The sequence below is a fragment of the Pagrus pagrus genome (assembly GCF_965226575.1).
Source record: "Pagrus pagrus genome assembly, chromosome: 20".
NCBI lineage: Eukaryota > Metazoa > Chordata > Actinopteri > Spariformes > Sparidae > Pagrus > Pagrus pagrus.
The window spans coordinates 2267472-2293488 of NC_140207.1; the positions used below are offsets into that span (position 1 = coordinate 2267472).

The 26017-nt window shown below is 42.6% G+C and overlaps 1 protein-coding gene across 4 annotated transcripts in view; it reads left to right on the forward strand.

Annotated features, from left to right (window-relative positions):
- Positions 1 to 1117: 1117 nt before the first annotated feature.
- LOC311249190 (protein NLRC3-like) overlaps positions 1118 to 26017 on the forward strand; it is a 34190-nt gene continuing 9290 nt past the window's right edge. The window contains exons 1-5 of one of the 4 annotated variants that reach the window (XM_084340042.1): positions 1118 to 2837; positions 3887 to 4037; positions 5032 to 5111; positions 5223 to 7092; positions 11079 to 11252. In XM_084340042.1, coding sequence (XP_084196168.1) covers positions 3907 to 4037; positions 5032 to 5111; positions 5223 to 7092; positions 11079 to 11252 — 2255 coding nt within the window. In that variant the 5' untranslated portion in view covers positions 1118 to 2837; positions 3887 to 3906. Of the gene's footprint in view, positions 4038 to 5031; positions 5112 to 5222; positions 7093 to 11078; positions 11253 to 26017 lie in introns of all 4 variants that reach the window. The other 3 variants (XM_084340041.1, XM_084340040.1, XM_084340043.1) reach the window with 3 other exon arrangements.

Below are 26017 nucleotides of genomic sequence, written 5' to 3' on the forward strand. Positions count from 1 at the left end.
CTGATCTGTTTAGTATTTTTATACTTTTGTAACACAATGCTTCACTCTTCCCAAACAGTCTCCTCATATGATGGAAATGTTGCACAGAACACAAAACATCCACAACTATTACTCAACATATTCAGGTGGTAATGTCTTTTATTAATGCTTTAAACTCTGTCTCTGTGTTAAATCTCTGTTTCACATGTGGACAAAGTGACCATGAGTCAGATCACAGTTAAAAACTTTATTGGCTCACAGCAGAGGACAGAAGCTTTGTGAGACACACTTCCTAAAAGACACACACATTTCAAACGTGTCAAAGAAATGATGATGAGATGTCAGATGTAGATGATCGATGAAGGATGAGACGTAACCAGAGCCGGCCCTGCTTAGGGCCCCGCGGCCACTAGGGGGCTCCAGACTGATGCATCGTATGTGGAACTGACTGAACGCCTGACCTCTGCTCTGACCTGGCAACCCAGGTATCTACAGTGACCCGTTGCCTTGTTTTTATTTTTATTTTTATACATATTTATTCAACAAGGCAAATGTAGACATAAAAAGACACTTTCAACCATCATATCACAAACTCAGTTTCTGTTTGAGCAAGAGAGACAGAAAAGGTTCAGAGTATGAAATGAAATACAACTCGTTCAGAGACGAGTAAAAAGGACGCAGATGAATAAAACAAATAAAAAATGTAAATAATAATCATTATAATAAATAGATAAGATAGAGACTAAAGGAAGCAGGGCTCATCTCACATTAATGTGTACAGAGTGAATAAAGAGAATACTTTGACAGCTGTTTTATCTTCATAATCGACAGATTTACTTTGCACTTTTAACTCATTCTTCATGTTTATCAGACAGGGTTTAGTTTTGAAGTATCTGCATTTATGTATCAAGAATTGACTTAATAACAGTAAAATATCGATAACAAAATCCAAATCCCCATTTTGATCATAGAGTCCAGACTTGACAGTTTTGTGTGTCAGTGGTGATGGTTCAGTCCTCTTGGACTGTAGCCAGCCCTGCATGTCAGTCCAGAACAGTTGGACTGATTCACAGTGAAACAACATATGATCCAAACTTTCAAACCACAGTTATTCACATCAAAGTTAAAGTCTCAAGAATCGGTTTGTTTGATAAATCTCATTGAAGATGTTGCAGTTCAGCTCTTTCACCTGAGGAGGGAGAGGGACTGAAATGTATCTCCTCCGTATTATCTTCACCTCATCACCGGAGCCTGCTTGTTGTTGACAGGCTCATCGTGTTTGTCTCATCCAAACCTGGCAACAATGACCGTGACGGTGACGTACGTACGTAACGTGGCCGGTGGGCGGGGCCAGAGCGTCAACGTCTGTACGAGTTGGAGGCGAAGATGTGTCAAAGAATCAAACCGTCAGGCGTCGAGAAAAGGACAAGAAGAAGGTTGAGGAAGCAACAAGACAAGAACAAGGTAATGTGAAGTAACGCAGTGCTGACCAGGTGATGAACGTTTAGCGACAAAACGTCTGTTTTTAATTCAACATGTAGAAAAACACGTCAACGGCTGCGGGTGCTGCTAGCTAGCTAGCTAGCTGTAGACTGCGTCAGGCTCTATCGCCACCGGCGGTCGCCTCAGTTCTGTATAAGAGATCAACTTGAACTCAGAAGGTGGACGGTTGTGTTTTTCTCTTTATTAAAAATAAATGAAAAATATAAGTGATTTTTTCTTTTCTCCACATATTTCTGAGTTTATTTAGTTCAGTTTTCTGAGTGAAAACGTGAAGAGATGTCCTGAAACGTAGCTTCCATCTTCCAGATGAGTTTGTGATGATGTGTTTTTATGAAAGGATCTGATCTTCTTCAGCCCGACTAATGCATGTTCTCACTGACAAGATAATCTTGACTCTTCAACTCTTGACAAAGATTCATATGACCAAATACAATACTAGTAAATACTTTGTTATTCCAGGGTTAAATAAAGATTTATTTAAAAAAAAAAAAAAAAAAAGTTTGAAAGAAACAAGGACTGTCTCGTTACTTGCGGTTTATACCTTGCAGACTGATTTGTCTGGTGGTATAGTGCTATATACGGGGGTCAAACTGTGTAGACGGCTGCTCTTGTGCCGCCGACGGTCCCGCTGCCACCGCGGTTCCTGTAAAAAAGCTCAACAGCTTTGAAATAAACTCCTGCCTTCGGTCCCTCTTCTTCTTTTTCTGTGACCCGCTTTCGTATATTCGCTTCATTTCTCTCGATTTATCTCTTCTCTCTCTCTTACCGCTGTTTACTGTTTTGGATTATGCGCCGTAACCATTTCTGCATACGTGCAGCGTGATGAGCGTGATGCGTCACATGGAATAGTCCATGTAGTGCAGACTGAAGGGGGGTGCGCGGTTGGCAGAAAGACCGTCAAAACATGAGTTATTGATCAAATTAGACATCCCGATGCTACTGTTGTGAAGACATTTTCATAAAAACAATAAATATGGGAACAAAATATAAAGAGGGTAATTTGGGGGCCCCAAAGGGCCTTGTATGGGGCCCGGGGCTCCAGGCAAATGCCTGGTTTGCCTAATAGTACGGCCCGCCTCTGAGGGGAAGTTTGTCTGACAGTGATCTTAACTCAGTTTGCTGTGTTTGGTTTATCTATGTTACTTATGAGGGAGATGGTCATGGAGAAACTTTGATTAAGTCCACAATGATTTCCAGTAAATGACGAGAGGAGGAGCAACACTGAGCAGGTGGTTCAGGTTCAGTGTATGAAAACAGGACAGGGACAATAAAACAATAAAAGTGAATGTGTTCAGTCAGTCAGAGTTCATTTTGAGTCGACAGCAGCAGCAGCAGGAAAAGAAGTCAGAGACAGGGTGAGTTTTATTTCTACATGAATATTGTTCTGTGGTCAAAGTCTCTGATCCGGATCAGTACTTCTGACTGTATGTGGTGTATATGTGATACTTTCCTCTTCTCAGTCTTGGTTGAGACTCTTGAACAGACTCGTTTGATTCTCATGTTCTGAGCTCACTGTCAGTGTTACTGGTTACCTCTCAGACCGACTCAAGTCCAGAAGACGACAGTGGTTTTGTTTTACTGGATTGAATTTTATATTCAATATTTTGTCCACAACTTCAGGTACAGCTGACAAAATGATTTAATAGTTACACAGCGAATCATTATCAGCAGGTTCAGCCTTAATTAAACATCTAACGGTCAAAGGTCTTATAGACTTGATCAAACTGAACAGGCATTCAAGATATTGTGTTGTATCAGTGTAGATAAAATAAATTCATCAAAAGGATCAGGGTTGCTGTTAAATATTAACATAATGTGTAATATTTAACACTGAGGACTATGAGCCTCTAACGTTTGAGGTTGAAAACATATTGCAAACCTTTTTTTGTTAGTTTTGCTAATTTCAAGCAAAAGATTTCAAAATAATCATTGTATTTGATAAACACCAATTTAAATGAGATATCACAAAACATGTATGTATTTGAGAAGCTTATGAAAACATGTCATCTATTGCAGGACTATTCAGTGAAGTTACATTTTATAGAGCAAAGAATAACTGAGAGAAGCTCATAAGTTGATCACACCACAAACCTGAGCAGGTGATCCAGGTACATGAAAAATGGAGGAAGCAACCAACAACTTACAGAGAAAGTGTGCAGGCAGTTAGTTGAGTCTCTGTTTTGAGTGGACAGAGCAGGACATCATACTGAGGGACGTCCCTTTAATTAGACAGAGACATGGCCGATCTTTGTAAATGTCACTTTTGTTTAGCATCACATTGGGTGATGAGTCTGCAGGCTTCACCATCTCCATTTTACACCCTCCTCCTCTGCATCTTGTTTCACCTGTTTGTCCTCCTTGTCTTCATGTTGTTCTCCTTCCATGTGCTACATATTTACCTCAGTGCTTTCTGAAGTGCAGAAGATGAGTGATTGTGTGGAGGAAGAGGAGGATGGAGCAGAGTCTCCAGTCTCCAGCTGTCCGTCTATGAAGAGTGACCCGTCCAAAGAACCACCTCAGAACTTCAGTGATGAACCTGGACCCTCAGACACACAGTAAGAGAACTGATACTAACTTCAGTTTATAATTAAATCATAACCATTATGTGACTGTAGTTGCCCAAATATAGGACAAAATCCTTTTTCTGTAAATCACATTTTAAAACTTTGTGACTTGTATTATACGTAGGGACGAGACAATTATGTGTCAACATCAGATATTCTTCTTGAGTACACCGGAGTGTTGCATCATGGGGTGTAGCCTAAATATTGTTGGCTAGTGAGATACTTCAGGTTCATTCATTGTGTGTCTGTTAGAGAAATTTAGTCTTAAAAGTGTTTAGTTTGCTCAGTTAAACCTTCAGGAGTTTGATGGCTGATGCAACGTGTTTTGCTGCGATGGAAGAATTACTGATGAATGAAAACGAGCAGAAGTCGTCCCAATGTCTTTACTGCAGATGATCAAATGATCTGTTAAAAAGACAAGAATTACAACTTTCACTGAATGTCAGGATGAGGAGCACCAAGTATTTTACAGATAGATAAATGACACAAATGAGGGATTTATGTTCTGCTTTAATGACAAGTGAGGATTTCTTCTATATCTTTGCAAAGGAAAAGGCTCCATTGATGAGGGCTGGAAGTATCTCATGGAAACTGTCCCAAAATCTTCACTCTGACATTGTTTTTATCTTCATCAAACCTTTTTTATCAAACACAGTTGTTGAAAAAAGAGGAGGGTATATTGTACTAAGCGTGGCCATGTACTTTGTCCAGTATGGTTTAAGTTTTTAGTAGCTGCTAATGAGGTCATGTTTTGTGGCCCTTTTTGTTTGTGTAATAAAATTTCCGATTAAAATAAGTTTGTTTACTAAAATCAAATGATGCAAACTGCTCCACTGTGACTCAGACAAAAACAAACTGTTAGTGATTGGGAGTTCAGTCCAGATTCAGAGCTTGGAGAAGACATACTTATGTTTACAGTCTGTCTTCTCTTTTGTCAGACTGATCTGTGATTTCTAATCTGAGGGATTTTCCTTTATCTCTTCAGAAAGACAGAGGGAAGTGTTTCTGTGGAGGAGCAGCTGTCCTGCTGTCCAGTGTTAGTCAGTCAGACCAACACTGTACAAAGTAAGACTGTACATCTGTCTGCTGATGTCTTCATGTCTGAAAAAGGAACTTTTTGATTTAATCAAGATTCTTGCTCTCAATTTAATCCCAGAATATTTTCTTCTCTTTCAGCTGATAGTGTTCTGCAGGAGGCTTTAGATGAACATAAGATCAGTCTGAGGAGGAGATGTGAACGTGTGACTGAAGGAAGTGATGAAACAGGAAGTGGAACCCTCCTCAACAGGATCTACACTGAGCTCTACATCACAGAGGGACAGAGTGAAGAGGTTAATACCCAACATGAGGTGAGACAGCTAGAGACAGCTTCCAAGATGGAGACCCTCCATGACACTCCAATCAAGTGCAGCGACATCTTTAAAGCCTCACCTGACCAACAGAGACGCATCAGAGTGGTTCTGACCAACGGCGTCGCTGGAGTTGGAAAAACCTTCTCAGTGCAGAAGTTCACTCTGGACTGGGCCGAGGGCTCCGAAAACCAAGATGTCAGTCTGCTGGTTCTGCTCTCGTTCAGGGAGCTGAACCTGATCAGAGATGAGCAGTACAGTCTTCTCAGGCTGCTCCATGTTTTCCATCCAACATTACAGAAGGTGACAGCAGAGAAGCTCGCTGTCTGTAAACTTCTGTTCATCTTTGACGGCCTGGATGAAAGCAGACTTTCACTGGATTTCAAGAACAGGAAGGTCGTGTCTGATGTCACACAGAAGTCATCAGTTAGCGTGCTGCTGACAAACCTCATCAAGGGGAAGCTGCTTCCCTCAGCTCTCGTCTGGATAACTTCCCGACCTGCAGCAGCCAATCAGATCCCTCCTTCACGTGTTGACAGGGTAACAGAAGTACGAGGCTTCACTGACGTCCAGAAGGAGGAGTACTTCAGGAGGAGGTTCAGTGATGAAGATCAGTCCAGCAGAATCATCTCACACATCAAGACCTCCAGGAGCCTCCACATCATGTGTCTGATCCCAGTCTTCTGCTGGATCACTGCTTCAGTTCTGGACCACATGTTGACCACAGACCAGAGAGGAGAGCTGCCCAAGACCATGACTGACATGTACTCACACTTCCTGCTGGTTCAGACAAAGAGGAAGAAGCAGAAGTACGATGAGGGACGTGAGACGAGTCCACAGGAGCTGACGGAGGCTGACAGGGAAGTTCTTCTGAAGCTGGGGAGGCTGGCGTTTGAACATCTGGAGACAGGAAACATCATGTTCTACCAAGAAGACCTGAAGCGGTGTGGTCTTAATGTCACAGAGGCCTCGGTGTACTCAGGAGTTTGTACAGAGATCTTCAGAAGAGAGAGTGTGATCTTCCAGAAAACAGTCTACTGCTTTGTTCATCTGAGCGTTCAGGAGTTTCTGGCTGCAGTCTACATGTTCCACTGTTACACCAACAGGAACACAAAGGTCCTGGAGGCTTTCCTAAAAGACTTCACACTCAGGGACTCAAAACCAAAGTCTGGCCTTGAGAAGATTCACAAGCTTTTATTTAGAGGCGTTGATGGCCATGAGACCCGTTACCCGTCCCTGGATGACTTCCTGAGGAGCGCCATGGAGAATTCCCTTGAAAGTAAAAATGGCCACCTGGACCTGTTTGTTCGCTTCCTTCATGGCCTCTCTCTGGAGTCCAACCAGAGACTCTTAGGAGGTCTGCTGGGTCAGATGGACAACAGTCCAGAAATCATCCAGAGAGCCATCAACAACCTGAAGGAGATGAACAGAGATGATGTCTCTCCTGACAGAAGCATCAACATCTTCCACTGTCTGATGGAGATGAACGACCACTCAGTTCATCAGGAGATCCAAGAGTTCCTGAAGTCAGAGAACAGATCAGGGAAGGAACTCTCTGTGATCCACTGCTCAGCTCTGGCCTACATGCTGCAGATGTCAGAGGAGGTTCTGGATGAGTTTTCCTTGTGGAAGTACAAAACATCAAAGGAGGGACGACGGAGACTGATTCCAGCTGTGAGGAACTGCAGGAAGGCTCGGTGAGTCCAGATGTGATTATCAACATTATAAATCAGTGTAGATTAGCAGTTTAATTCTTCAGCTATACAAACTATAAAATAATTTATTTTGAAATAGCGGTTACATTTTTAAATACAATTGTGATTATTTTTAAAAAATGTTTCACTTACCATGAGTGCAACAATGTAGATGTTTCAGTTGGATGTGTTTATAACTGTCAGGCTGTTGAACTCAGTAATTCCATTTATTTCTAATGATCATTAAATTTGACAGTTTTTCTTCTATTAATCTTTCTTTGGTTGATAGAAGAAACCCTGGTGAAACTAATGAAAGAGGTTTTTTAACCACTATACTGAAGAGTTTAAAATAAGATCTGTATCATTTTTCATGTGATGTTTCTAAAGTCCTTTCTAAAGTTATGTTAATTTGGGCACTCTCACCCTCATGCTAACACTGTGTTGGGCATAAACTAATCTAACTTTTTGGCAAAAGACATAGGATCAGATCACACTGACACTGTGGACATCATGGAAACCCAAATGTAACTACATTTTCTCTTCCTTAATCTGCAAGATTAAAATAAAACAAAGATTTAAAGTCTGCAGGTTTTAGAGAGTGATGAGAATAACTGTTTCATGTCAAACACAGATAAGATGAACCACTGATGTCAATAGCAAATGTCAATCAGAACAGAATGTTTCAAACTGTTTTGACATCAAATGCATGAAGTAAGGGATAATGTATAGTTCGGAGGTTGTCGTACAACCGACTAACTATACATTGTCCCGCTTATTACACGGCTTACGAGTGAAATAAATAATAAATAATCACCAACAATGATTCAGCAGCGACAAGGATTACTCGGTAAAGTTTTCACTTTCACTTTCAATCTCAAGGCCGGCCTGAGAGAGGAGCTGGTCAGCGGTGCTTCTTATGCTGTGGTTGGTGTAACGCGTTGAAAGTCCAGCTGTCTGGCTTAGGGCTGTCAATCCTCCCCTCAAATCATATTCGAATTTGTAATGCTTCTTATGTTAAATATTCAAATAATATTCGAATATTTAAATTTTTTATTATATTATTATATACACCGATACCAGCTTATTATTAGGCTTACGTCCCACGTCCACTAGAGGGCACTTCAACCAAATCTGTTATGTAACATTTGCAACAAGTTTTACCAAATCAATACAAAACTTCATGAAGGGAAATCGAAATGTTATTAGGCCAGATACACATATATAAATATGGCCAGAAATGTATAATAAATATATATAAATAGATAAGATATAACGCCAGAAATATTCAAGCAGTGATGTTTAATGAAGAAGCTGATGTTCAATCATTCAAATACACACATCCTAAGTCTCAAAAAGACAACTCTTCATTTATAAAGCAGGCAATTTTTTTTACCGCTCCGCTATTAACACATGGATTAAGTAAATAAATTAAATCATATCAAAACGAAAACAGAAGTGCTTATGGCTGCAGCATTTAAAACAGCAAAGTTTCAAACAACACTGGTTATCTTTTCTGTACTTTTACAGTAGTGCAATATTATGTAAACTTTTGACCAACAGGCCCAAACACGGAACGAAAATAAAAGGTGCTTATGGCAGCAGCATTTAAAGTGACAAAGTTTCAAACAACACTGGTTATCTTTTCTGTACTTTTACAGTAGTGCAACATTTTGTAAACTTTTAACCATGACACAGACCCAAACAAATGAACATCTATTTTGTCACAGTTGTCAACATAAACAGATTAGAGCAACATTTTATCCTAAATGTTCAAGTTGTTAGCCAGAAACACCAGACGATCAACATTTTCTGGATTTAGTGCAGAGCGTTTTTTATCCACTACAATCCCAGCCGTGGAGAAAACAGTTTCTGCTCTTACCGAGGTCCCAGGGATGCTCAAATAGCTTCGGGCCAGCAGAGCTATGTGAGGAAATCTCACTTGTGCCGTTTTCCACCATGCCAGTGGGTCGTTGTGGGTGGGCAGAGGGGTCTCTCTCTCGTACATGAGCATCTCTTGTTGAATGACATTGTGTAGTGCTCTATCACAGTTTGTGCTTGTGCTTTGACTGTAAATGTCCCCAAACAGGTCCCCCATAGCACCGAGAGCTGTTTTGTCTTGGTGCTGGCAGTCCGCAGCCTCGTTGCCCCCGTCTCCCTCTTTTTGCTCCGCTATCGCTATCAGCTCCTTTTTTACCTTCCCTCGCAGCTCCTGCTGTTGGTCACGTGTTAGGTGAACCAGCCGGTGGAAGCGTGGGTCGAGGTAGCTTGCGGAGTTAAGCAACATGAAGGCATCTTTGTCCTGCCCATAACGCTTTGCTAAATCGCCTGAAATCTTCGTTTTCATTTCTCGGATTGCAGCTGGATCGTCAGTGGAGGTCTGTAGTTGTGATTGAAGAACAAACTTCAGGGGGAGAACGGCTGATGCGGTTGGGAATCGGGGTGTTGATAAAGCCTCAGTCGCCACTTTGAATGGCTTAAGCACCGCTCTCACCTGCTCCATGAGGGACCAGTCACTGGTACTCAACTCGAGACGACAAAGTTTCTTTTCCATGATAACAGCTGCAACCGCAGCTTGCTGCTCAGCTGCCCGACACACCATATCATAAGTGCTATTCCACCGAGTTGCGCAGTCGTTGATAAGCTGGGCAGGTTTAACTCCAAGCAGCTTCTGTTTAGCTTCTAGGAGGTAGCTGTCCGTGGGCGACTTGTTAAAATGTAGTGCTGTGGCCTTAAGTCTGCTGAGCGGAGTTTCAATAGCTCGCACTGCTAGCCCCCTCCTCACAGCCAGGTTAATAGTGTGCGCCATGCAGGGCAGATCGGTGACTTGCAGGTGCCTCTCCACAGCGTTAATGTAGTTACCATCGTTGTCTGTGGTGATGGCAAGAACTGACTCATGACTGACGTTGTACTCTCGGAGTATGTTATCTATGACCTCGGCAACATTCTCGGCAGTGTGGCTTTTTTTTAATTCTGTCGTTTGGAGAACGACATCTTTCATTTCCCAGTCCTCGTTTATAAAATGTGCTGTGACCGTCACATATGAGTCCGTGGCCACTGATGTCCATCCATCTGTGGTTAGGGCGATCGATTGTCCACTAATAATTTCACGGATGTTTTCTTTAGTGGTATCATAAAGCTTCACAATTCTGTTGGTAATGGTCCCACGAGAGGGAATCGTGTACCTTGGCTCAATCTCGCGGATGAACTCCTTAAACCCGTCTCCCTGCGAGATGTTAACTGGCCTCATATCTTTGCAGATAAACTCAGTCAGCTTTTTCGTTATCGCCTCTTGCCGAGCAGCTGGCAGACAACGAGATGAGGAGGGAGGCAAAAACGATGTCATTCTTGCCTGTTTTAACCGTGGCTCTTCCTCAGTCGCTAACAGTTTTGCGTACTCCGAATAATGCATTGAATGGAGGTGTGCGCTCATGTTGCTCGTAGTCGAGTGGTACTTTAACGACTTACAGCATAACTTGCAAATGACGGTTTCTCTGGATGTAATCTTCCCGTTCCTTGATGGAAATCCAAAACTTTTCCACACGACGCTTTTTAAGTTTCCAGGAGTTACGCTTTCCAGCTCTGCGTCTGTTGGCGCGCTGCTCCCCGCCATCTTGTAACCATAACAGTGCCGAACGTCACGACGTTGACGTTGACTTTGATTTGCGTCGTTGCTAAGGCACAAGTTCGAACGTCAGTTTCCACACTCGAATCTTCTCTTTTAAAAAAAAAAATCGAATTGTATTCGAATAGCGAAGTTCGTTTTGACAGCCCTAGTCTGGCTTATGTTGCTATATGTTGCCAGGGCGGACCAGAGCGCCGTCCATAGCAATGGTCTGTTATACTTGACGACGGTCATTATACAGAAATAACGGACCGTAGAACGCAGCGATGGACCAATCAGAGAGCAGCATTCAATAGAGTCGTGTAATAAGTAATTATAAAGTGTCCTCTTTCATAATAACATGTTTGTAATATCTGTGTCATGACAGACTTTGGGACTGTGGACTCTCAGAGACTCACTGTGAAGTTGTGGCCTCAGCTCTGAAGTCCAACCCCTCCCATCTGAGAGTGCTGAACCTGAGTAACAACAGCCTGAAGGATTCAGGAGTGAAGCTCCTGTCTGTTGGACTGAAGAGTCAAAACTGTGCTCTAGAGGCTCTGGGGTCGGTTCATTGTCTTGCTTTTCCATATGTTCAATTCAAACCCTTCACTGAGACTTAAACAGTTTAGTTAATTAACTCTGAAGATTAGCAGCAGCATAAATCTGAAGAAATGTCAGTTCTTTGAGACATTTTCTGTGAATCTAAATGGCTCCATCCTGTGGTGTTCAGAGGATGCTGCACTGAAGGACTCTATTCAGTGTTTTTATTTATTTCATTCAGTTTATTTCTAACTTGTAAGTGTTAGCATCCAGCTGATGCCAGTCCCACTCATTATGGAAACAGGATCATTAATTTAGAACGGACAGTTTCACTTGAACTCCTCGAGTACTTCCAGAGGTGTTGGTATACCAAAAGTTTATGGACAGCCTGCAGCCAATCAGGATCCAGTTATCACCCAAACCATGGTATAAAAATATATTTTTTCCTCTTACCTGTGGGTGGTATTTATCCATCTACTGAAGATTAGCTGGACCACTGATGTAAACAGCAAATGTTGATCAGAACAGAATGTTTCAAACTGTTTTGACTTCATCATTTGACAAACATTATCAGTATTATACTCATAGTTTGACCAAAACAATAGAAAAGTTTATTAAATGACATTCAATAACACTTTACAACGTTCTACACAAAATGAGAGTAGTTACTACTATATTTAATAGATAATGAGTTTCTGAAGAACAGACTGGAAGGTACTATATTAATAAAAAATTATGTCATGATTTGTAGTGACTGTCCAATTCAGTCACTTGGTAGGTGAGAGGCGGATTCTTGACGCGTTTCCATCGAACACAAATGAGAGTTTGTCTTAGGTTTCTTTGTTGTCGTTTATTGAAAGTTGCACATGAAAAAATGATCTACACACCTGGTGCCCATCTGCAATCAGTGACACAAACCAAACTCCCCCCAGTGGTCGAAACAAACACACACAAATGGCTCCTACACACCGGCCCCATAATTGTTTTGGTGTGCACTTAAAGCTCTGGTTTACGATTTGAAAGGTTTGAAAAAAGCATTCCTCCCCCCACACACACACACAATCTTGAAAGTCATTACAATGTCCACAGCTAAGCCCCACAGCCAAGTTAGCATGACGTCATTAGCATGTTACAGCTACGTAATAAGTTACTATTTATCAACAGCCAGGTTAGCTCTGGTACTGGGATAACAAGGAGAAAGCTAAGAGACCAAGAGACTAACAGATGCTGTCGTTAGCTTTAGTCATAACGATTGCTTTCACATTGTGGCTGAACACTAAACCTACATGAGCCTCGGACCAGCTAGCTGTGTGTGTCCCAGCTGTTGTCTGAGTAGCACCGCGACACAAACGTGCCCGTAAACCGGAATCTCTTGTTTATGATCGATAAGACACACAAATACACACATCTTAACGCGTATATGATAATCCATCATGTTGATTTAGCAAAGGCTTCGTTGAAAACAAATGGACAAGACCGGGAGGAGGGTTAGCAAAACAGCCAAGTAGTGACCGGGTCGAGAGGTTTTTATTGAGAAATAAATCCGGACAGGATGATTGAAACCCCAACGCGAAGCGAAGGGTTTCATTTACTTTTCACTTGCTGCTTCATTTAGCTGCCACAAGCAAATAAATAGGCTGATTTGGTGTAAACATGATAGCAATGTTAGCTTGTTGTTAGCTTACAATGCTAACATAGAGGCTAACGTCTCCGTCGAACAAGTAAACAAGTGTTGACAATATTGCAGAGACAGAAATAGTTTCGACGCCGTCTAATAACACAGAAAAAAACTAGCGGCAGCTTTCACAGTTATAAGCCAGCATCGGCATTAAAGTTATCTGTGTCACAACATCCACAGTAAAGACGAAGATTACCTGCTCAACAGAAACTCCGCTGTATCAGCATCGGGTCCACATCTGATGACCCGATGTTTATTTGGGTTTGAGCCCTCTATATTTCACATCTCCGCTATGTGTCTTTTCAGTGACAGACTTTCGCTTTCTTTGTCCCTTTGTCGGTGGGGCAAGCAGAGGCAGCTGAACTGCTCAGGGCAAAACAAACCTCTTGTCCGCTTGTAGTTTCAAATGCGGATGTGGGTCGGGACCAGACATGAGCAGGAGAGTGAGCGAGGGGATTGGATGGGAAAATTGATCCAAGAGGAGCCATGTGGACCGCATGGCTCCTATTGGTCAAGTTCTTTGCAGTTTTGCAGATGCTAGAGAGAATGGATTTATTTGGTTCCTTTTAATCTTCACATTGTGTAGGTCGTACTATTGGGCCATAACCACCATCTAAATAATGTTAATGATCAATCTTTCAAATCATAGACCATAGCTTTAACAATTACAAAACTTAAATAATTAAAGGAGCCAAAATAAAGCGTATGTACAAAAATCTTCTTTTCCTTTCTTTTTTTTTCTTCCATTGAGCAGAGGCTACCAGCACATAGTCAACGTTGGGATCTGAGCTTTACCATCAGTCTTTTTTTAGTTGCATGCTTCCATTAATATACATAACTTGGTGACAGGTCTTTCCAGAAAGCCTGCTTTGGTCCTCAGTTGAACTGAGCGGACTGTACCTTTCTTATCTGGAAAGGTTTTTGTTACTCTGCCCATCAACCAGGAGCTACGTTGAGCAAAAGGGTCCATGATAATAACAATGTCATTAATACAGTAGTTCCTGCGTGGCTTCATCCATTTTTGTCTTTCCTGGAGCAGTGGCAGAAAAGGTCTGAGAGATACTGGACTTGCTTCCATCTTTGTTTGATGTACAAATCACTTTCTTCAGAGAGTCCAGTAGGAAGTAGTGGCTTGGTTTTTAACAACAGGATGTGATTTGGTGTAAGTGCTTCCAGGTCATTGCAGTCATCAGAAAGTTTTGTGATGGGACGACTATTAAGAATTGCTTTGATCTCACAGAGAATGGTATGAAAGCTTTCGTCGTTTAACGTTTGTTGTCGAAGGATGGAGTATAATACCTTTCTTATGAGACGGATGATCCGCTCCCATGTTCCACCATAATAAGAGCCAGCAGGGGGGTTGGATCTCCACTCAATTCCTTTCTGGGCCAGAGCACCCTGTATATCTGTTTTGATTCAGTAGTCTTAGCACTTCTCTCAGTTCTCTTTCTGCTCCAGTAAAATTTGTTCCATTGTCAGATCTGAGGTTTGAAACTTGACCTCGTCGACACACAAAACGCCGAATAGCGTTTATGCATGAGTCTGTATCTAGTGAATAGGCAACCTCAAGATGCACTGCTCAACTAGCCATGCATGTAAAAATCCCTCCATATCTTTTGACCAAACTGCGACCTCTCTTAACTACGATTGGACCGAAGTAATCCATTCCAACATTTGTAAATGGTGGCAAGTCTGGCAAAATTCTTTCCACTGGTAGGCCAGCCATTTTTTGTTGTCAAAGCTTTCCTTGAAGACGACGGCAGATAACAGTCAGCAATAATTTTTCTGCAGGCGGAGTTTGCACTGGTGATCCAATAGGTTTTTCGAAGATCAGAGAGCATGTGATTACGTCCAGCATGTCCAACTTGCTTGTGAATGTGATGCAGAATAAGTGTAGCTATGTGTTGATCCTTTGACAAAATAATAGGATGTTTTATCTCCTCTGGCATTAATGCTTTGCTTAGACGTCCTCCTACTCTCAAGAGACCATTTTGGAGTACTTGATCGAACCGAGAGAATTCTTTTTGGAATCTTTCCCGTTGACAGTAGTGAACAATAGCCATTTATGCGTTAATTAAGTCATCCCGAGTCAGTGGCAGAACCTTTACTGTTGGTTTGTTGTTTTGCATCTTGTTTTTGCTACAGGAAGACTCTTGTTTTCTTTGTCTTCTTAGCTCTTGAAGTACAGCTTTAAGTTTCAGCAACCAAGCAACTGAAGTTTTCAGCTTATTCCAATCTGAGAAATAGTTGAGAAGCTTATTTGTAGCATTGTTTACATCCTCAACAACACAGACATTGACCATAATGTCCTGTTTGACTTCAGGGTCATTCAATGGGATTTTGACACTGTCTTCATTTGATTGTGGCCAGTCTTCTGCATCCTTCAGAAGAAAGTCAGGACCTCTGAGCCATCGCTCACACTTAATAAAACTCTCAGCTGATAATCCTCTTGAGGCTTCGTCTGCAGGATTCAGTTTTGTTCCAATGTGCCTCCACTGGGCAACATCTGTAGCTTAACGAATGAGAGATACTCTGTTAGCTACAAACGTGTGGAATCTCATTGTTTCGTTTGCAATGTAGTTAAGCACAGTCGTGCTGTCTGTCCAAAAAACTGACTGGTCCAGTTTGAGTTGAAGCTCTATCTTGATCATCCTATCCACTCGTACTGAAAGTACAGCGGCAGAAAGTTCCAGTCTTGGTATAGTTGTCTGCTTTATTGGGGAACACCATGAAAGCGATGTGTACTTTGAATGTGCTTTCCAGTCGCAGATAAGACACTGTGCCATAACCATGTTCACAAGCATCAGAAAAGTGATGTAACTGTGCATTGTATATTTGTCCAAAGTCTCTTGGCTTAATACACAGATTTACATTTATTTGGGAGATTCTGGGTAGATTAGCCAACTATTTCAGCCATTCATGTGAAAAGGCTTGTGATATGTCATCATCCCAACCAACCTTCCTCTTGCACATTTCTTGTAGCATCATCTTGGGAGGTAGCGTAAATGGTGACAAAAATCCTAAAGGATCGTAGATGGAATTAACAACTGCCAAGATTCCACGGCGATCTTTCAGTGTAACCTTGAATGTGAACATATCTGTTTCTACACACCAGTGTAAGCAAAGTGCTCTTTCCACAGGCAAATTGTCTTCATCCAAGTTAAGCTCTTGAGATGCCTTTGAACGATGCTGTTCAGCAATACTTGCCAGCACCGCACAGCTGCTGCTCATCCACTTTGAAAGCTGAAAACCACCCCTTTTACATGCTGCTGTGAGTTCCTTTACGAGCTGTAATGCCTCCGATTCTGAGGGCACAGACTTCAAGCAGTCATCCACATAGAAGTTCTGCTGGAAGCAGGAGGAAGCAGGAAGTCGTACGCCGAACCACATTACCGAGTCGCCAATTTTAAAAAAACCTTTTAACTGTGTGGGATCTACAACCCACTAGTAAAGTGAGCTATCCGCCGAAGAGTGGGGAAGGTCCCCCTGGACATTTCGGCACCAAAGCTGAAGCAAAACGGTAACTCACCTCCGTGTGTTGACACTGTGTTCCGGGGTGACAGATCTCCTGCACAGGCTGCAGGTATGATGGCGGTGTGTGAGTCCTGCCTCCCCACCCTCTCAAAACTGAGGGAGAGCGTCTCTGGCCTGCAGGCTAACCTCAAGGAGAGGGACAAGATCCTTATGGATTTCTCCACCGTCGCCACAACCCAGGCGAAGCTTATCGCCCATCTAAAGGCATCAGGCACTGGTGACCGGAGCATGACGGCCACGAACAACACCACTCTGCCGTGGACCGGCTCTATCACCACCGGAACTCCGGCACCAGTACTCACCAAGTCCTACTGGCACCACCAGGGAGCCAAGCCCAAGACATCGACACTCTCCACCTCCTGCCTTCCCCCCGTGAAGTTGCAGTGCTCCATCAGGGAGAATGGAGTAGTGGCTCTGGCTCTGGTGAGCTCAACTCCACTCAAGCCGAGGAAACCCTGGTCGGTGCTGAACAGGGGCGCTGGGGCTTGTCCATCTCCCGCTCCTCCGCCTCCAGATCTACCACTGGATAACAGGTTTGACATCTTGAGCCTGCAGGATTTCCCTCCCATGGGCGCTTGGCCCAGCTCGCCTCCGGGTCATGTCCTTCCAGCTGGTCGTGGCTCTCACCAGTCCAGGAGCCTGAAGCAGCCTGACCCCCCACCTCGGTCAAGAGAAACCGCAGCCGGGCACCACCAACCTCTGGCTTCTTCTCGCCACCGCCGCACCTCCAGGCGCACTTCCAGGCAGCCAGTAGAGCAGCGCACCCCCTCCGTACTAGTTGTCGGGACCTCTATGGTCAGGCACGTGGCAGTGCACGGCGGCCGGACCTTCTGCCACCCTGGAGCCTGCGTCTCGGAGGTTGCATCCTCCGCCCTGCAGCTGAACGCGCAGCACCGCTCGGCCTCCACGCTGGTTCTGGAGGCCGGCATCAACGACCTCAAAAATGAGCGGTCGGAGCTCCTCAAACAGGACTTCACTGCCATGGTCAACCGCCTGCTGGACACGGGGAAGCGGCTAATCATCTCCGGCCAGCTTCCTCGTTGTGGTGACGTCACCAGCAGCCACCTTTGCCAGCTGCACATGTGGCTGAAGGAGTACTGCCTGGGAAAGTATCCCATTTGTGGACAATTTTATGGCTTTTTTAAACAGGACGGCCTGCACCCAAACCAGGAGGGATCGAGGCTTTTATCAGTCAACATTGACCTGACTGTCCGGTCTTGTACCACAGCCACCTCCTGACTCACTACACCTACACACAGACCCTCTGCACCTCCCTTACACTCACCTTCACCCCCCCCCTACCTACACCATACACGCCCCCCCCCCCCCCCTCAGTAGCCCCAGTGGCACAGGACAATATTCACGCAATCAAAACTATAACTTTACACAGACAAATGAGACCCAGGACTGTTTTTAGATCAAACACTGTTTTCAATATTCCTCTGGAAAAACGTGATGAGCACACGTTCAGCGCAGACATTAAAATGGCTGTGCTGAACGTGCTCTCTCTTTTAAACAAATCTTTTATCAGATTTATTGACGACATTATTTTAGATAATAACCTGGACAGCATTCTCCTCACAGAGACATGGCTTGGCACTGATGCACCTGTTCTCACTGAGGCTTCCCCACCAAATTTTTACTTTTTATTTTCAACTAGGGGGTGGAGAAGAGGGGGCGGTACTGCTTCAATTACAAAGAACACCATGCACTCCAACAAAGTCTTTTTTAACAGCTACTCATCATTCGAGTATCATGCCTTTGTTTTTAGCAGCCCACTTATCCTCTGTATGACAGTCTACCGACCACCCCAGTCCTCCCCTTTTTTATGAGAGAGTTTTCAGAACTTTTATCTATTATTCATACCACTTTTAACAGAATTTTAATAACCGGTGATTTTAATCTACATGTGGACATCTCTTCAGATTCATTGTCCAGAGAATTTTTAAACCTTTTACACTGCCTTGATTTTAAGCAACATGTCACGCAGCCGACCCACAGCAGGGGGCGCACCTTGGACCTGGTTATATCCTATGGCCTGTCGATTGGTGCGCCCTCTGTTGTGGACCTGGCTGTATCTGACCACTTCTGTGTGTTTTTTACAATCACCAGTTTTAATCAGCGGGAGGCCCCTGTGAGAACAGTGAGGAAACGCTACCCAACTTCTGAAGTGGCTGCAAATTTTTTTTTTTTTATACATTTGTTTTATTCAAAGCCAACAAGACAATAAAGCGTAGCAAACAAGGTTACATCCCCAATACAGTTTTTAAGAATTTTCACCCTGTTATTGATGTAGCTATCCATACAAGTAACTGGACAAGTAACACCATAGCCACCCACCACCCTCCCTCCCTACCCATCCACCCACCCTAAATTCACACAACAACAAAGTATCAAGCCAGGTAAAACAATGAAAACAAAAATCATATACATATACATATATATATATACATACACACATACATATATACATACATACATACACATACACACATACGTACACATACACATACACATAATGATGATAGTCATAATAAGATTAAGCACAGAATAAACAACAAACAACCGGGGGTAAAAGCAGCCTACATAAACATACACATAGATACTCTGGGAACATCAAGGAATAGAAGACAGTGATTCAGCTGGGATCTGATGGGATAAGTGCGTCAACAAATGAGACAATAGGTTGCCACCTCTTATAGAAATTAATAATTGAACCTCTCAAAGAGTATTTTATCTTTTCCAATGACAAAAAGGACATGAGGTCAATCAACCAGGATGTAGTGGATGGAGGTTTCTCGTTTTTCCATTGTAAAAGAATACGTCTTCGTGCTATGAGAGAGGCAAAAGCAACCACATCAGACTGGACCTTAGTAAGACTGGCTGGAATAGGGGATACTCCAAAAATAGCTATCATAGGTGAGGGTTGTAGTGTAATATTGAGGGCTTTACTTAACATCTCAAAGAAGGAGGACCAGAAATCAGCTAATTTACAACAAGAGAAAAACATATGAGTATGATCTGCAGGTAACAGGTTACATCTCTCACAAGAGTCACTGGTACCTGGAAACAGTCTGCTAAGCCTAGCTTTTGTGAAATGAATCCTGTGTAATACCTTAAACTGGATCAAACTTAGTCGAGCACATGAAGATGTGGAGTTGACCCTAGTTAATGCCTCATCCCACCAGTCATCTTCTATGTCCTGCCCGAGCTCCTCTTCCCAGTTACCCCTAACCGCCACCAGAGGGCACACACCAGAGGCTGAGATAGAGGAATATAAAGTTGAAATTGAACTGTGGGTTGCCTGGGGAGAAATCAACTCAAAGGCTAGAGAGCGTTCTGGAAGCTGAGGGAAGGGTTTAAAGTGAGTTTGAGCAAAGTTACGAACCTGGAAGTATCTAAACAGATGGGAATGGGGCAAGTCAAACTTATCTCTGAGCACAGCAAAGGAGGCAAAAGAGCCCTCTAAATACAGATCTGAAAAGAGGGCCAGGCCTTTCTGCCTCCATAGTTAAAAAAACGGCATCAGAGTTGGAGGGGGAAAACAGGTGATTGTGGCAGATGGGGCCAAAAGGGCTGGGGGCAGAAAGTTTGAAATGTTGCCTAAACTGTTTCCAAATCTTTACAGAGGAAACCACAATTGGGTTAGTGATGCGAGGAGGACGAGACGAGACCAGAGGGGCACAGACTAAAGCCGCCAGTGATGACGGTCTGGAAGAGCAGTCTTCCATTTTACACCACCCAAGATCAGGAGAGTTAAACCAGGCATTAATTTTCTGAAGGTTGTGGCTGCAAATTTTATCCAGATTTTACAGAGCACTCCTGCCAAAATTTACCAGCACCCTGTGATTTTATCACTGACAGCTTTAATAATACAAAAAATAAAGTCAACACTGGACTCAGTGGCTCCACTTTTAACTAAAACAATTTAAAAAAGACCTACACCCCCATGGAGAACTGAGGAAATTAAAAAACTCAAAAGGGAATGCAGGAGTGCTGAAAGGAAATGGAGGAAATCAAAGTTAACAGTTCATTATGAAATATTACGTGAACACCTCAAAACATACAATAACACAGTCAAACAGGCAAGAATTTCCCACTTCCAAAAACTAATCCATGATCATAAAAATAACCCCAAATTCTTATTCTCCACAATCGATCTTTTAACAAACAAAAATTTTAAAAGATCCTCCAAGACACCAGACAATGCCCTTTGCAGATCACTTCAGAAGAAAAATCAATGACATCAGATCCAGTCTTTTATCCCAACAGTTTTTAAGTGTCGACACACCTGGATAATTGATTTCATTGATTTCACCTGTGGAAAGTTTTGCCCTGGTTGATGCGAGGACACTTGGTAGAGTTTTCTCCGAAGTAAAGCCCACAACCTGCCTTTTAGATCCAATTCCCACACCGTTTTTTAAAACACTCTATGGATTCATTTAGGAACAACTGTTATATTTGGTGAACTGCTCTCTGGAGACGGGTGTCTTCCCCACCTCCTTTAAAACGGCAGTGGTGAAGCCCCTTCCGAAGAAGAGCGATTTAGACCCCAATGTTTTAAATAATTATCGGCCTGTATCCAACTTACCATTTTTAAGTAACATTTTAGAAAGACTTTTTTTTAATCAAGTGAATGATCTCTTAAACTCAAGACATATTTTAGAGAGCCATCAGTCTGGTTTTAGGATGAACCACAGTACAGAGACAGCCCTTTTAAAGATTTTAAATGACATCAGGAGAAATTTAGATAATCATAAACTCACAGTCTTGGTACTACTGCATCTAACCGCCGCCTACGATACAGTAGACCATCACATTTTATTAAACAGACTGAGGAACCTGGTCGGCCTCTCTGGTACTGTTCTTAACTGGTTCAAGTCCTACCTTACTGATCGAAGTTTCTTTGCAAGTATGGATACATGTTCCTCAAGAATCCACAAAGACAAAGTGAGTGAGACAAAGACAAAGTCCAGACAAAGTGTGGAGTTCCCCAAGGGTCAATTTTAGGTCCAACTCTTTTTAATTGTAGAAGCCATTTTTTATGTTGTGTAGGTATTTACTTTTCCACAAGGGTGCAGTATTGTTTCAGTTGCTTTCTTTTACCCCAGCAGCTGCCCCAGCTGCTTGAGATCAGGAGAGCTGATTAGTTTGAGTGGAGTGGTGGTGGGAAAAACACAGTTTTTACACGACAGCCAGAGAAGTAATAGAAAACCTTTTGTTTTGTCAACTTACCTTATCTTTTTGTTGAAATAAACAGGAACCTCACCCAAAGAGATCACCTTTGCAACCTTTCTTTTTTTATTCTGGAATCGAGTCAAGAACCATGCCAAACCACCATCAGGTGACAAGTTTTGTTTTTTATTGAATAGTCACCAAACAAGTAAAAACTGTTTGCCCTGGATGGAGGAAAAGGCATTGTTGGAAAGAGGCTGCTGTTTGGATCAGGAGGAGGCCATGGAGCTTGCAACCCCTCCCCCCTCTTCACCAGACAGAGCCAGATGAGAAAGGTAAAGGACACAGCAGACAATAAAACTGCATGAACGAAGAAACTGAGTCTGTTGGAGTGATTTAATGGAACTGGACTGTGTTGATGCATTGGATTTTGGAACTGGACGTCATGGATGTTGATGAATGGAAAAAGTAATGGAGATGGAAAGTTAATTGGAAAATGGAGGAAAATAATCATCACCTGTGAATGACTGCTATTGTCCTGCTGACGTCACATGTTGACATATTGACAGTGTGGAAATGGAGGAAAATGCTGATGTTGAAAATGTTATCCTTGAGGAGCGTGCTGCAAAAAGTGATGTTGCAGAACTTGAGGAGCGTGCTGCAAAAAGTGATGTTGCAAAAAGAGAGAGAAAATTAACTGCAAAAGGTGTTTCATTTCTAATCGAAAACCTACAAAAGAACCGGAAGTTGACCTTGAATCAAGCATCCAAAATCAAGTTGCAGATCGATAATCTGTTATCTGTCAAAATAACAACTGATTCTTTGAGCAATGTTGAAAACCTTTTAAAGGAGTTTAATAAGCTGTGTGATGCTGCTGCTGAAACTCATGATGCATTCATGGAAATGCCATTGCCTGAAGAAGAATATAAAAGGCAGCAAACATGGTTTGAACGGAAATTTAAAGCAAATGAAAAGTTCATGTGTGATGTGTATAAATGGTTGAAGGATGCTTAAAAACATTGTGACAAAGAGTCTGTAATTCAGGAAGATGAGATTCAACCAAATGATGACCAGGAGGATGAGATTCAACCCAATGATAGTATTTCAGATGTTTCCCCCCCCTGAAAAACACGGGTCTCATCTAAGTCTAAATCTTCGTCTAAATCTTCCATCACAAGTTCTGCATCCTTACGAGCAAAGGCTGAAAAGGCAGCACTAATCCAACACATGGCTGGTCTGGAGAAGAAACATGCACTGGAGGCTCAGGAGGAAAAACTGCATGCAGAACAGGAAATAGAAACCCAACTAGCTGCTGCTACAGCTAAAATAGCCATACTAGAAGGCAGTGTGGGGGGAAGTGGCTCTACACCATCCGATGGAATGAACTCATATTTCAATAAAGCTACAAAACAAAGTCCAAAGACAGAGCCACCATTACAACAACAACTCTCACACCTGCACGTCCAAAGGAAAGAAAATCTGCCCAAACACAACCATGGGAAAACCTCACTTCAATACAACCAATGCAATCCCTACAAAGACCACCAGGAGGCAATACAACTGTCTTCAATCCACTACAAGGTCACAGGTCAAGCAATGTTTGTACCACACCACAAATGAACACAAATGAAAATGAAATACAGGACATTGGCAACATTATGCAGCGACAAACAGAAATCACTGCTCAGCTGGTTCAACAACAACACTCAGCATCTCTTCCACCTCAAGCAATACCCATATTTGATGGCGACCTTCTACGGTATGGATCTTTTATCATGGCATTTGAACAGGGGGTTGAAAGAAAAGTCAATAATCTCCAGGACTGCTTGTACTACCTAGAACAGCACACCAGGGGGCAGCCTAGAGAACTGATCAGAAGCTGCTATCACATGTCAAATGATCAAGGCTATCACAGAGCCAAGTATTTGTTAAAGGAACACTTTGGCAATGAAATGAAGATTGGGGCAGCTTACATGGAGAAAGCCTTAAGTTGGCCACCAATAAAAGCTGAAGATGTTGGTTCTCTTCAAACATACATGTTGTTTTTGAGAGGATGTTGTAACATGATGGAAAATCTACAGTATATGGCAGAAATGAATGTACCATCAAACCTGAAACAGCTTGTGATGAAACTGCCCTACAAATTAAGAGAAAGGTGGAGAGCAGCTGTTTGTGACCTACAGGAGAGACGTGGAAGTAGAGTTTTGTTCTCTGATTTGGTCAACTTTCTGGAACATCAGATCAAAATTCTCTCTGGTCCTGTCTTTGGTAACCTACAAGACACACAAACTGCTACACTTAAAGGAAAAGCTCCCACAAGATTTTCACCCAGGAATAAAAATCCAGCAACTGTGGCAGCTGTAAGCACTTCAGCAGGTATAAAGTCTGCAGAAACACCGCTCTCCCATGCCTTTTCTCTATCAAAAAGCAAGACTACTTCATGTAGCATATGTAAAGAGGATCACGCAATAGAAGATTGTATACATCTTAAGAACAAAGTGCATCGTGAGAAACTTGATCTTTTAAGGCAAAGTGGTGTTTGTTTTGGTTGTCTAAAACCAGGTCATATCAGCAAGAGCTGCAAAAAACGTCTAACATGTGATGTATGTAACTTCAGACATCCCACAATGCGTCACAATCCGGCTAAATTCTTGAACATTTGAACAGTCAAACAACACTGTTGTCCCTCAGCAGACCTGTGCTCGCACTGGGGCCGGTACGCAGAAATGTGTTCTCTCAATTGTACCTGTACAAGTAAAGGTTAAGAATGGAAACAAAATTTTGACCACTTACGCTTTCCTTGATCCCGGAAGCTCAGCTACCTTTTGTACAGAACGCCTGATGAGACAGCTGAACATGGACAGCATCCAAACACACATCTTCCTGCGAACTATGGGACAAGCACATACTGTAAAGACACATGTTCTGACTGGACTGGAAGTAGCTGGTTATGATGACAACAGGTTTCTAGACCTACCTGAGGTTTACACTCAGCAACCATGCCGGTTACAAGACACAATATTGTAACAGAAAAGGATCTGAGAAAATGGCCTTACCTGCAAAAGATTAAAGTTCCCGAGCTTGAAGTTGGAGTGGATTTGTTGATTGGCACAAATGCCTCAAAGCTTTTGGAACCTTGGGAAATCATTAACAGCTGTAATGATGGACCCTATGCTGTTCGAACCCTATTGGGGTGGGTGGTGAACGGCCCACTTAGAGGAAGTGGAAGTGATACAGGGAAGAATGGCTGCCCTACTGTCACTGTCAATAGGATCTCCATTGATAAAGTGGAACAGTTGTTAATCACACAATACAACCAAAACTTTAATGAAAGGTCATGTGATGACATTTTAATGTCAAGAGAAGATATTAGGTTTCTCCACATTATGGAAAAAACAATTTGTCTTGAAAACAACCATTATTGTGTTGACTTACCCTTTAAAGCTGATGATGTCATAATGCCAAACAATTGGTGCATTGCTGAACAACGTGTCATGACTTTGAAAAGAAAGTTTCCGAGGAACAAGGAGTATCATCAGGAGTATGTGCACTTCCTTAATGATGTCATTAAAAATGGTTATGCGGAGCAGGTGCCTCAACAGCAACTGAATTGAAGTGAAGGTAAAATCTGGTACATATCACATCATGGGGTGTATCATCCCAAAAAGAAAACATTGAGAGTTGTATTCGACTGTGGAGCAAGTTTCAAAGGCACATCTTTGAACAGCCAGCTGTTACAAGGTCCTGATTTCACAAATTCCCTTTTTGGTGTTCTTCTGAGATTTAGGCAAGAAGCAGTTGCCATCATGACCGACGTTCAACCTATGTTTCACCAAATCCAAGTGTCTCAGAAACATGTTGATTTTCTTCGGTTTTTGTGGTGGCATAATGGAGATGTGACACAACCTTTGGTGGACTTAAGAATGAAGGTTTATATTTTTCGGGCAACATCTTCACCGTGTTGCGCCAATTATGCATTAAAGAGAGTTGCTGATGACAACAAGGCTCATTACAGCGACGAAGTGTTACAGACCATCAAGCAAAACTTTTACGTGGACGATTGTTTAAAGTCTGTGTCCTCAGAAGAAGAAGCTTTGCAAATGGTACAAGATCTCACTGCTGCATGTGCCAAAGGAGGCTTTTGGCTCTCAAAGTGGATGAGCAACAGTCGAGCAGTTATTGCAAGCATCCCTGAAGAAAATCATTCCAAAGCAACCAAAGAGCTCAATTTGGATAAAGACAACTTACCTGTTGAAAGAGCTCTTGGATTGCACTGGTGTGCGGAATCAGACATATTTATGTTCAAGATTGCACTGGAAAGTTGTCCATGTACCCGCCGTGGAATCTTGTCAGTGGTTAATTCTATCTATGACCCTCTTGGTTTCTTGTCACCGTTCACA